At 51.3% G+C, this 12,599-nt stretch overlaps 1 protein-coding gene across 1 annotated transcript in view; it reads right to left on the bottom strand.

The window, feature by feature from the left end:
* Positions 1 to 12,599, bottom strand: part of VAC14 (VAC14 component of PIKFYVE complex) — a 100,974-nt gene that overhangs the window by 39,581 nt on the left and 48,794 nt on the right. Inside the window, exon 13 of the mRNA XM_072818087.1 lies at positions 11,898 to 12,054. Within this exon, the coding sequence (XP_072674188.1) occupies positions 11,898 to 12,054 (157 nt within the window). The remainder of the gene's footprint in view (positions 1 to 11,897; positions 12,055 to 12,599) is intronic.

The following is a 12,599-nucleotide window of genomic DNA, read 5'->3' as shown; positions in this document are numbered from 1 at the left end:
TATTACTTAGTGAATGCCTCCTATCTGTGAGACCCGCTGCTATGTGCTATGAATTTTTTATAAAACAAACCTGGACCTAGTATCCCAGTAAATAAAGTACACTTGGGCTTCATTTTGGCTGGTTAAGAACAGATGACAAGTCAAAGAGAAGTGAGGGGTGAACACCACCTTGACAGTCAACAACACACACTCTTTTCCCAGCGGTGCTCAAGGACAGGGCAACTGTGCACACACCTGCTAGATTAAAGACAGCTCACACTGACGAAATGGTACCAAGGGCTTTAAGCTTCACTCAATGTTTTAAAATCAGACATTCTTCTTTAGGCAAAGGTGCTCTTTTATTATTTTTTAAGCTTTTATTTATTTATTCATGAGACACACAGAGGCAGAGACAGAGGCAGAGGGAGAAGTAGGCTCCCTGCAGGGAGCCTGATAAAGGACTCAATCCAGGACCCCAGGATCACGCCCTAGGACAGGACCACTGAGCCACCCAGGTGTCCCAAAGGTGCTCTTTTAGACTAGTACTCTAAAGACTTTGAAAGCCCAGAGTTGGCTTTAGAACCAGAGGCACTTTCAGGGTGTCCCCTGATATGCACCCCAGCTGAAAATACCCTGAGGGCCAGATACAGTCTCCCTCCTAAGCTCACCCCAGCACATGCTCCCCTCCGCAAGATACCGGCTACGGAGGTGACAAGAGCAGGCTGTCAGAATGCTTGGTTGATCCCCGTGCGATCTCCTAGTCTTTTCCTCGTCACACAAGCTGACCTCAATAGCACTGCTGGAAAGAGGAATCCTTACTCCCTCTGCCTAAGGCACTAATAGGGCATTAACACACACACACCAGCTTAAAATATAATTCACATATAAAGTTCACCTTTTTAAACTGTATAATTCAGTGGCTTCTAGTATATTCATAAAATTGTGCATTGGGGGACCTGGATGGCTCAGTGTTTGAGCACCTACCTTTGGCTCTGGTCATGATCCCAGGGTCCTGGGATCGAGTCCTGCATCAGGCTCCCTGTAGGGAGCCTCTCATGAAAAAATAAACAAGAATCTTTTTAAAATTGTTCATTGATCACCACTAATTCCAGAACAGACCCAGTAAGAAACCTTGTAAGCATTAGCTGCCACTCCCCATTCTTTCCTCCACCAGCTCCTGTCAATCATTAATCTATTTTCTGTCTGTGGATTTGCGTATTCTGGAAGTTTTGTGTTAACGTGGCTTCTTTCACCTAGCATATTTTCAAGGTTCATTTATTTCATCTATGTTGTAGTATGCATCCATTCTGTATGCATTTTTGTGGTTGAATAATACTCCACTGTATGGATATACCATATTTTATCCATGTATCAGTCGCTGGATGTTTGGTTGTTTCCACTTTTTTGGCTATTAAGAATAATGCTGCAGGGTGCCTGGCTGGCTCAGTCAGTAGAGCACGTGACTTTTAATCTTGGGGTGGTGAGTCTGAGCTCCATGCTGGGTGTAGAGCTTACTTAATTAAAAGAAAAAAAAAGAATAATGCTGCTATGAACATTCATATGTAAGTTTTTGTGTGAACATGTTTTCATTTCTTTTGGCTATATACCCAGAAGTGCAATTTCTGAATCAGATGGTTATTCTATGTGCAGCTTTTGAGCAACTGCCAGATTGTTTTACATGATGGTTACGCCATTTTACATTCCCATCAGCAGTGTATGAGATTCCAATTTTTGCATGTTCTTGCCAACACTTGTTATTACTTGTCTTTTGATTAGAGCCATTCTTGTGAATGGGAAGTGGTATCTCATTGTGGGTTTGATTTCCATTTTCCTGATGACTAATGACATCTTTTTATGTGCTTACTGGCTATCTGTAGATCTTTGGATAAACGACTATTCAAGTCCTTTGCCCATTTTAAGATTGGGTCATTTGCCTTTTTATTGCTGAGTTTTAAGAGTCTTCCTAGATACAAGTCTCTTATCAAATATATGATTTGCAGATATTTTCCCCCATTCTTTGGGTTGTTTTTACTTTCCTGATGGTGTCTTCCTTTGAAGCACAGAATTTTAAATTCTCATAAAGTCCAATTTATCCATATATTTTTGGTTGCTTGTGCTTTTGGTGCCTTATCTAAGAAACTATTACCTATTCCAAGGTCATAAAGACTTCCTGATACACTTCCTTCTAAGAGCTGTGTTTTTTTTTCTTTTTCTTTAAATTTAGCTCTTATATTTAGGTCTTTGATCTATTTTATTTTTTGTTTTTTTTTTTGATCTATTTTAATTTTTGTTTATGGTATAAGGAAGGAGTCTAAATTCTTTTGCATGTGGATAGATATCTAATTGTCCCACCATAACATGATATCTGCTTTCTTTTCACTTTATAGATGCTTTGTTTTTTATTACTTTTACAAGAAGTTTTTTAAACATTATTTATTTATTTAAGTAATCTCTATCCTCAACGTGGGGCTCAAATTCATGACCCTGAAGTCAAGAGCCAGCCAGGTGTCTTGATGCTTTATTTTCTACATTGTATTTTTTTCTAGCTTTGCTGAGATAACATTGATATATAACATTATGTATACAATGTGTTGATTTCATACATGGACATATTGCAAAATGATTACCACAGTGCTGTGGAGTCAGCCAATACCTCCGTCACCTCACATAATTATCATTTGTTTTTCTATGGTGAGAACATTTATGATGTACTCTCTCAGCAACTTCCAAGTATAATCTATAGTATCATTAACTGTAATCACCGTCCTGTATGTTAGATGCCCAGAACTTATCAAACTCTAACTGGAAGTTTGTACCCTCTGACCAGCATCTCCCCAACATGGTATCTTAATAGGCAACCAAGAGCTACAACTTACCAGGGGCTGAACTATGTGCTATACATGTTTAAAACCTTCATGCATAGTATCTAATATAATCCTCAAAATAATCCTTGAAAATATGTGCTATTACTATTCTCATCATATGCATGGAGAAGCTGTGGATTATCCAAAGTCACAGAGCTGATGAGTGGTGGTGTCTGAGTCCATGCAGCTGGTCTCAGAGCCCACATTCTCAGCAGCTCCAGCATGCTGCCCATTACCCGGGCACTGGTGCTTGGGGAGGTTTGGGGTTAGCAGGTTAGCAGGTGGTATGTTCCTAAACAAGAGGCAGAAGACTGAAATTAAGGTCTTGCCAAGACTGAGGACAGATAGTGACACTGTCAGACACTGTGGGGGAAGTACTTGGCTGCAGCCCTCTGGGAACACAGGGCGGACACTGGGGAAAGCACAGCGGCCCACACAGACATTGCTTTCCAGGCTGGCCTCTCTCTCTGGCCCTAAAGCCCCAACTTCTGCCCCAGACCAGGGAGAGGGTGGTCACACACCTGCAAAAAACAGGGAACCAAGGGGTGCCTGGGTGAGGCTGAACGTCTGTCTGCCTTCAGCTCAGGTCACAGTGCCACGGTCCTGGGATCAAGCCCTGCATCAGGCTTGCTGCTCAGCGGGGAGTCTGCTTCTCTCACTCTGAGCACATACTAGCTTTCTTTCTCTCTCTCAAATAAATAAAATCTTAAAAACCAAACTAAACCAAACCAGAGAACTAAACTCGGCTGTGGGAGGGGCTATTCGTTCCTAGAAGCATCAGGTCCAAGCACACAACACGAATGTTCAGAACCATCCACGGTACTAGAAGCAAGGCCTATAGAGGAACCCCACTAGCTGACTCCGTTAGATGTCAGTGGCCAAAAGCAGCGGTAAAACCCTCCTTTCAGGAGCTTTTTTGCTTAGCTCAGACTTCTCTGATGTCCTTGCAAGGTCCTTGGGGGGGGGGGGGGCTGGGAATGGGAAAAGGTGCCTTTCTGCTTTGTTTTTCCCAGCTGTGCATTATTCTATGAGGATTCCTTACCAGGAGCCATACCTTCAAATTACTGTTCTTTCTCCTGAGAACCTCCTAGACAGCCCCTGTGAACTGAACTTCTTGATGTTTGCAGTGCGTTTTTCTGGGTCCCTGCCCAGAACAGCCTGGCCTGGGAGGTCCTGAGTGGCTCTGGAATGGCAAACAGTCTCTGCTCCCTGGCCCAGAGGGGCTGTTTGCAGAATCAAGTGTCACATTCTTACAGATCGAGTTACCCCGGGCCCAGCTGGGGCTGATCTCTGAAGAGGTGGCTGCAGATACAGCTGCTAAAGCCCCTCCTCCCTGTCCCCACACTGCCCCTGTGGTGGCCTGGCTGTACACCACCAACACTGGTGGTGGTGTGGACTGGAACCTTCTCTGGGACACTCATCTGTGATGGCTCCTGAGTCCCTGTCCCCTTCTCGCCAACCTACATCATTTCCAGGCTGAGGGCCATTTAGGTTCCAAAGTATTCCAAAGGACAAAGAGACCCAAATAGGGAGTGACCATAAAGAAATCTTCCACGATGTGGGGCCACAGTCTCCATTCTCTGGGGGCTGGGTTATCTCAGGCAGGTGGAAACATCGAGCACAGTGTTTAAGAGCAAAGCTGGGGAGTCCATCAGATCTGGTTCAGATCAGATATTTACCTATTATTGGCTGTGCGACTTTGGGCAAGTCTCAAAGTTGGCTCTCTCTTTGGGCCAGGGAGCAGAGACTGTTTGCCATTCCAGAGCCCTAAGCCTCAATTTCTTTCCCTGTAAGGTAGGGCCAATTAGAACCTCTATTCTTTCATTAAAAAAAATTTTTTTTCATTAAGTAATCTTTATGCCCAAGGTGGGGCTCAAACTCACGAGATCAAGAGTCCTGTGCTCCACAGACTGAGCCAGCTAGGCAGCCCCAAAAAGAGTCCCTTTAAATGAGACAAAAAATTTAATGCCCTGGGCCTGAGGCCTGCCACACAGTTCATTTCAGTGAATTGGGGCCGCTGCTGTTAGCAAACGTGTCGGAACTCTGAGCACTGCAAGGGGCAGACTGTTCCCATCTCTCAGTGTTGGAATACATGACTGAGGGCTGGGGGACAGTCTGGAAAGTCTGAGTGAAGAGATTTCAGACCTGGGACAACTTTACAGTCAGTGCTTTGCTGGGAGGCAGGGAGGCTGCAAGGGGAAGACTGAATCACCTGTAACTCCCCTGAGTGCCAGCCCAGCATTTGGGGAGGGAGCTGTGCCCACCTCTCGGCTGACAGCTGGCCCAAGATGGTGGAAGAGAAGGCTTGGGGCTGTTCTGAAGACAGCCTGGTCTTCTTAGCCATAGCCCCCTCTGGGCCACAGGATTAAGTCTCAATGTCCGGCCCCCATGGCAACCCCTGGAGCTGAGGCCCCTAGTGGGAGGGAGGAGGAGGGCAGAATGACATCTGGGAGAAGCCATGGCAAATGACTCACATTCTCACAGTGCAATGGTTGCTGGGAAAGCTTTCATAGCTCAGCCCTCCCAGCGCTCCTGTTTAAAGACTACAAAGAGCAGGAGGCTGGGTACAGAGTAGGGGCCGGGCCCCTGCCGGAGAGCCAGAGCCGGCTTATGGGAGTGTCAGGGAGTTACTGGGGCCTGCAGCTGTTGGGCAGAGACTTTTGTCCCTCAGGCTCCCACCCACCAGAATGGGCTCTCTTCGAGGAGGAGCCTCTGCAGGACTGGCCTGGGAGCTTGGAAAGCTCACTGCAAGGCCAGCCCGACTGTATAGAGATGACAGGTCTGGGCAGGAGAGGCAACCCTTCCCAGGTGGGCTGGTCGAGGACAGGGCCGCTTGGTGCTCACCATGCACAAGGTGAGGGCCTCCTCGGTCTCTCCTTCTCCTGTTCCCACTGGTTCCTCAGCCACTTTTCTGACTGACCAGCCCCCGCAGGCCCAGCTGGCTTGAGACAGAACCTGAGAGATGCTCTTGGGCAGAGCTGCAGGCTCAGAAGGGAGATGAGGTGGAGAGACAAGTAAACTCACGCCAGGAAGTGTTACTACATGGAATGACAGGCCTCTCTCAGCTGAACTAATTTCTGCCCAACCGCAGCCCACTCTTCCCCGTGGAGGGTACACAGTGCCTCATTGGCTACTGCTGCCTGCCTTTGGCTCTTGCTCACCTCACCCTCGACAGCAGGGCAGGGAATTGGCCTCTTTTCTCAATAGCTCTGCTAAGAGCCAGCTCTGCTTGTGGGGTCCTGGGCTAGGTGCTGCTGGCCCTTTAGGAAGGGGGCAGAGCCTGGCCAGAAGCCCAGCACCCAGTTCCCGGCAGGCCATCCAACACTGTGTCCTGAGGAGGTGCTGGGATGCCAGGGCCAGGAGGCTTTTGCTTGGGTGGCACTGCCAACAGCCTTCCAGGCCCACCAAAGAGAGGTCTGAGCTGTTCTGGCTGGGGCCCAGGAAGTGGGGTAGTTGGGAACCACCTGGCCTTGGGTCTCAATAGAGTCATACTCTTCAAGGGGACAGGAGAATGGGGTTTCCATTCCCTGATCCTGCCTAAGACCAGCCCCTCGGCTGAATGCCGCCTGCTTTGCATTTCTGATTTGGAGAAGTTTGGAGAAGTGGGCTCTGGCAGGAAGTTCACGTGACTGCTGGCTAGCCCAGGGGCAGACAGATGCTGTCGGGAGCGCTCTGTGTACAAAAGCAGGCTGGTGGGGTGGGCGGCCAGGGAGCCAGCCGTGCAGATGTTGCTAAGTGAAACCTGATGTGGCGACATGAGAATCTGCAGAACGTCTCACAAACAACCTTCCCTGGGATGTTTTAGATTGAGTTTTGTGGCTATGACGTGAAGGAGCCTCACATGTCAGGATAAAAATAGCTCTGGCCTCAATAGGCAAAGCAAGCTACAGTTCAACAAAACCAGATGTGAAGGCCTCCGTGGCCCAGCTCAGACCCGGCGTGGTCCCTGCTCAGCTCCCCACCCTCTTGCTCCTGTCTCCCCCGTGGGTTGGGGCCCATGTGCTCGGCCAGCCCCTCGGATGGGCATCTGGCTCTGCCACCCAGAGAATGTGGAGGAAAAGGCTGGGGGACCGGGGCAGATCCAGGCCCCTGGCTGACTGGCAAGGCAGGGTTGAGGAAGTGACACCTTCTCTGGGGCTGGTTCCTGTGTGTGAAGCTCACAGAGAAACAGAGCCTAGCACAGTGCCTGGTACAGGGATTGCACTGAGGAGGGGCTGTGTGACTGGGAGGCTAGCACAGAACCCAGGGACACAGGTAGGGAAGGGGCAGCTTCCCCTACTGGATCAAGGGGCCAGAGGGAGGCCAAGGACTCTGGTGCAGCGGGGTCTCGGGAGACATGGAGTCTGCTGAATCGGAGAGCCCAGACCTCACAGCTGCAGGGAAAAAAGAGTGGTGAAGATGTAGCAACGGCACCCTTGGGACTTGATCCAAGAGGCAGTCATTTTCTTTGCTGCGAGCCGGCCCAGCTGAGGCTGGGGAGCCCTCCACCCCGGGCAGTGACCCAAATCCAGGAGGCTTTCCAGCTGCCTGCCTCAGAGAAAGAGATAAGCTAATGGGCCACAGCAGGGCCCAGAAGGAGCTTCCAGCTGACAGGGCAGTAGAGAGGGGCTGCGTCAGGGAAGGCTGCTGCTGAGAGGGGCCGGGCCAAGAGCAGCACTGGAGAGACACAGGAGGCAGGAGCCTCAGGGCCATCGCTGAGACCGGGCCTGGGATGCAGAGGGCTACTGGCTCTCTACCTGGGGACAAGCAAAGACCTGGGTGGTGGTGCTGACACAGCACTGATGATGGGGTGGCCAGCTCTGGTGCCCCTTCTCTCCATCGTTGTAATGACTGTGAAATTACCCCGACTGGACGCCTGACTCTGGGCATCCAGGGATGAATACAGCCTAGACCCTTCTGACCCTGGCACCCATGTTGTCTGAAAGAGTATGTAGGAAGAAGGCCTTTTAAGATTCCAAGAGCAATGGAGAAGGCTTTTGGGGCTAGGAAGTAGGTCTGGTGTGGCTGGAAGAAGTGGAGGCACCAGAAGGCATGAGTTGCTGAGGTGGACAAGGCCAAAATAGGGTCCCTGATGTCACTATGCAGAGAAGGGAGATCTTCAAGGGTATGCCAGGCTGGGGCTGTGGCCCGCCACCCCAAAGGAGAAGCCTGGACTGCTGGCCTGGCCACCACTGCTCGGCTCCCCCTCCTTGGGTGGTGGAAGCTTCCAGTCCTGGGCAAGTGCTTTTGTCCTCTAAGCATGGGGTAAAGAGAGCAGACTTTCAGGCTGGGCTCCTGGGTCAGCACCAGCACCTACTGCACTCTTGTGTCAGGTAAGAATGACAATAGCGCTTCCTCTCACAGTTGTTGTGAGGAGTCGAGGGGTTACCCCACAGTGAGGTTCAGTAGGCCGACACATGGGAAGTACTCAGAACAGCCTCTGGTCCTAACAAGCTCAATGTATTATAGTTGCTGGTACTACTGGGAAAAATGCCCAGGGAGGGCTTCCTGGGTTTCTTCTAGAACTTGTTTGTGAATATGGCCACACCAGCCTGGGTGATAAGGAACGGAATGGAATCAGAACATTTAATTTCTGCCCCTGCTTTTAGAGCTGGGATCAAACTCCACCTTGGACCAGAGAACCCCGCAGGGCACTCTGACATGAGTAGTCCTCCACCAAGAATGCACCCCCTTGGCTAGAAGGGAAAGAAAGGGAAGACTGGGTTTTGGGGGCAAACATCAGTCCTGCAGTGACCTCTGATCCCAGATGCCACAGTGCTGCAGTTCCTGGCCAAGGCTGTTCCCTCTCCTGCGGTAGGAACATCCAGGCCCCAGGAGGGCCAGGCACGTCTCAACTGAGGGACTGATCCCAGAGGCCTCCTGCTTCTGCTGAGCCTTCTGTTGGGCTCAGGATCAGGCCCCTCAGGTCTGCTCGAAGGGGGCTCATCATCTGTTCTTCCCAGATCCTAGGAGGCCTCAGCCAGCATCCCCAAGTGGAGATAGGAAGAGAATACACGAAAGCCACTCAGTTAAAGGCGACCTGAGTGGTTTTCGTTTCATTTCTCCAAATCACAATTGGGAGACTGCAAAATGTTGGATCCCTCCACTGGCTTCCCTCAGGGCTGCCCACTCAGGCAGCTCCCCTCTGGAATGCCCCAGAAATGGCCCTCTTCCTGGCCCGCAACTCTGTGAAGATCAACAACAAAGTGGGGGGGTGGAAAAAGCAAGACCATCGCCTCTGCCCACACGCTCCACGCTGGAGAGAGATGTTCGCACTAGACCAGGTGGGAGGAACATCCCGCGTGGGTAACTTGCCCGTGGGCCCTGGGCCTACGGCTATGGTGTATTTAGGCCCACATGGGCAGCTTCCCAACCCTCGCATTAAATCTGCACCATTTGAGTTTATAGATCTAGCGAGCAGGAAGGACCATTTGGTTCCTGACAAATGTGCTGATTTTGTCTTTGCTAGATTCCCTGCTTCCTTGGCTTTCCAGAAAGACCCTTTCCTGTGGGGGTGGTGGTGCTCTATCCTAAAGGGACAGTACCGCACCCTGCGAGTTCTCAGAGCTGTGCCCTGGAAAGCCAGAGGGAAGTAAAATCCAAACAGGAAGAGGGTCTGGCCTTGCAGCCTCTGTCCACGTGCATGGCCAGATGGTAAAAGACAGAATGACCCTCTTACATGCCTGAGAAGCACTGGGAGAAAAAGCAGCCCACAGATGAATGACACTTCCTGCATGCTTTCTGACCTAAATAGCCACCCCCAACATCCTTGGTGCCGGGCCAGTGCCCTCCCCAAGGCAGCTGAAGCAAGAGAGGGGACAGGGCCCAGCTCTGGTTTTCTGTGCTCTTCTCTTACTGGTTTGAACTTGACCTTTTAAACATCATGGACCCATCTGAAAAATTTGGTGCCAGCTGTGGACACACATGCATGTGTGGTTCCCACACACTCTGCAGCAAACATGTGAGTCTCAGGCTCAGGGCACGTGGCCCATGGTGCTGCGTATCCTTGAAGAAAGAAATGTTATTAACTGTAGGCACTTCCTCAGTGTTCTGTCCAGGATGGAATTTTTTCTCATCTGGCATATTTCGTTGTTTTTCTATGAATTCAGGGTGAGTCCCTGGCTGGTATGAGCCACTCTGACAGGCATGGTGAGTTGGGGCAAATCTTCACCATCTCAGCCTCGCTAGTGGCTCACTCACCTTGGCAGGGCAAGGAGCCAGGGTTCAGAGCACTGTGTCCTCTGAGACTCCCCTCAGCTCTTGCTCCTCAGGGGCTGAGACTGCCCCTCATGGAGCTTCCTGTCTGGGCCTTCCCAGGGCACACACCCTGCCCTCTCCAGCAGCCCTGGGCCCCAAGCCATTTGCCAGGTCCATCTGTCCACTAATGAATAAGCATTTCAGTCATCAACTTCCTGAATCCCAGAGAAAGAAAAAAAACATGTTAGAGACAGAGGGACAGATCCTGGAGAGTCCTAGAGACGGAGGTCTCCTTTCCCTGCTTGAGGCTGCGCTGCCTCAGGTTTGGCTTCTCCTACTCTGAGGAGGAGAGAAGATTCCAGACAAGTGTTTCCTGGGGAGGGAGTCTGAAGGCTGGCTCCAACCCACAGGATGCCGTCCCCTGGCTCTACCCCTCTTGCAGTCACTTCTCACCCTCACCCCCCAGTTGCTGCACCTCCCTGCCTCAGTGAGACCCCACCCCCACACTGTGGCCTGGCGCCCACACTCAACCTCTGGCGTTCTTGCCATCCGCCCCAGGGGCTTCAGGTTGACCCCCCAAGTGCTGACGTGGAACACAGGATGGAAAATGGAATCCTGGGCTATGGGACAGAGGGTGGGGACCTCCCCAAGGGTCCAGGGTCAGGATATGGGAGCCTCCCAACCATGGCCTCTGATTGCCCAGAGGAAACTGGGCTCATGGGCAAGGAAGCCACTACATCCTGGGGAAACAAGAGAAGGAAACTAAGCTGCCACCAGAGCCCCTCACTCTTTCCTTGCTTTAGGTAGAAATAGACGGACACTTGGGACCAGTCACAGGCAGAGAATATGCAGGAGTGGTGACCTGAAGCCTGGGGTCCTATGTGGTACCCCACTGCAGGAGCTGGGGGAGCCCTTGACTTCACATGTCACCAGGGACACGTCTCCAATACGAGGGCCTTCTGTGACTTAGCCTGGCAGCCTTGGGATGCAGCCAGGCCTGCAGGGCTCTGGTGGCTCCAGCGAGCAGGCGTTCTCAGGGCCAGGTACCAGAGTGCCTCTGGGGGTGTAGCCTGCTAGAGTGGCAGGAGGGAAGCTGCAAGGTCCTCAATCTATTTGACATTTGGCTTCTGCATCAAAGGAGGAGCCATCTAGGACCTTGTAACTGGATGTCAAGAACCACTCAGGGGACAAAGAGATACCTCCAGGCAAACACCCAAGATTAACTGGGGACTTTCCTATAAACTTGCATCCTTGGCATTTCCTGGGATCACGTCACTGGAGAGAACTGGCGTTTGCCTGGGAGGGAGGAGCTGGGAGTTGCACTGGCCCAGGGAGAAGAGCCACCTGCTGTTTGAAGGACTCTGAGGGATGAGCCCCAGGAACACCATGGCCACCTTTATGTCCAAGGACTGCCCGGAAACATCCTGTTTGAATTATCCCCTCTCTTGCCTGGGCTGCCTGCCATGTTGTTTGCTATTTTTAGCTCCCCCTATGAGGAAGGAAATGGCTGCCTGGTCTTCCACCTGTGCGACCCAAGGCTCCAAAGCCCCCAGATTCCTGACTGGGGAGATGCTGCCCCAGCGAAAGAGACAATCAGCTGACTCAGATGGTTTTATATTTAGCCGGTGGCTCAAAAGTATGAAGGGTGCAGGAAGATGAGGAAAAGAGGATGTGAGGGAGGTACAAGGGGGTGGGGAGGCAACAGGAGGGCGAGGTCTGTCTGCCTCTCAGAGAGCAGAAGAAATTTCTGACTGCTCATATCCTAGCAGAGCTCTGGCGCTCAAGCGGGGCAGCTCAAAGGAGTGCTCGGTCTAGGACAAGACTGAGCACTAGCATTCCCCGGGTCCCTGAGGCTGTAACCAGAAGGGGACTACTTACCAGGAGTATTCAGTAGGTTGGCTCTGCCAGGGGTGGGCACCTGAAGCTCTGAGTGGCTGACCCGGAAGTCAGGGCCATCAAGGGGGCCTGGGTCATCCGTCTGGCCTGCAGGGGAGGAGGCAATTTCTGCCAATACCTCTAGATCCTTCAGGATAACCTGGGAGAGAAAAGCAGAGGATGAAGGACAGGAACCTCTGGAGAGCTGTGGTCAGAGACAGAGAGCTGCCTCCAGGGGGAGGGTGGGGAGAGGTCCGCAGAGGGTGACAGGCTGGTAAGAGCTACCAAGACTATGGCTGTAACAGTACTCAGAAAGTTCTGTAAAAGACACGATTGAAAAGAACACAGACAGGCAGAAGATGGGGGCAAGTGGAGGAAAGAAGCTGGAGTCTGAGGCATGAGAGTAAGCTTTGCCTTATGGTCACTCCTCTCTGGGCCCCTAAGCAGGGACTCGAGAGGTCTCCAGAGGATGTGAGACTCAGGCATCAGGGTGCGGTCTGTGAGGTGTGTGTCCCAGGATTCCTGGGCTGCCCATGCCCTGAGGTTAACCTGTGCGAGGGACCAATAGTGCCCTCTAGGCTGGTTTGCTGGCCACAGTTCAGCCCACCACCGGGCCATGTAACAGATTCTTTTTTTTTTTTTTTTTTTAAAGATTTTATTTATTTATTCATGAAAGACAGAGAGAGAGAGGCAGAGACACAGGCA

The sequence above is a fragment of the Canis lupus genome, chromosome 3 (genome assembly GCF_048164855.1).
Source record: "Canis lupus baileyi chromosome 3, mCanLup2.hap1, whole genome shotgun sequence".
In the NCBI taxonomy this organism is placed as follows: domain Eukaryota; kingdom Metazoa; phylum Chordata; class Mammalia; order Carnivora; family Canidae; genus Canis; species Canis lupus.
Note: the sequence above shows the minus strand (reverse complement) of the source record. Positions and strands in the feature narration are given on the sequence as shown.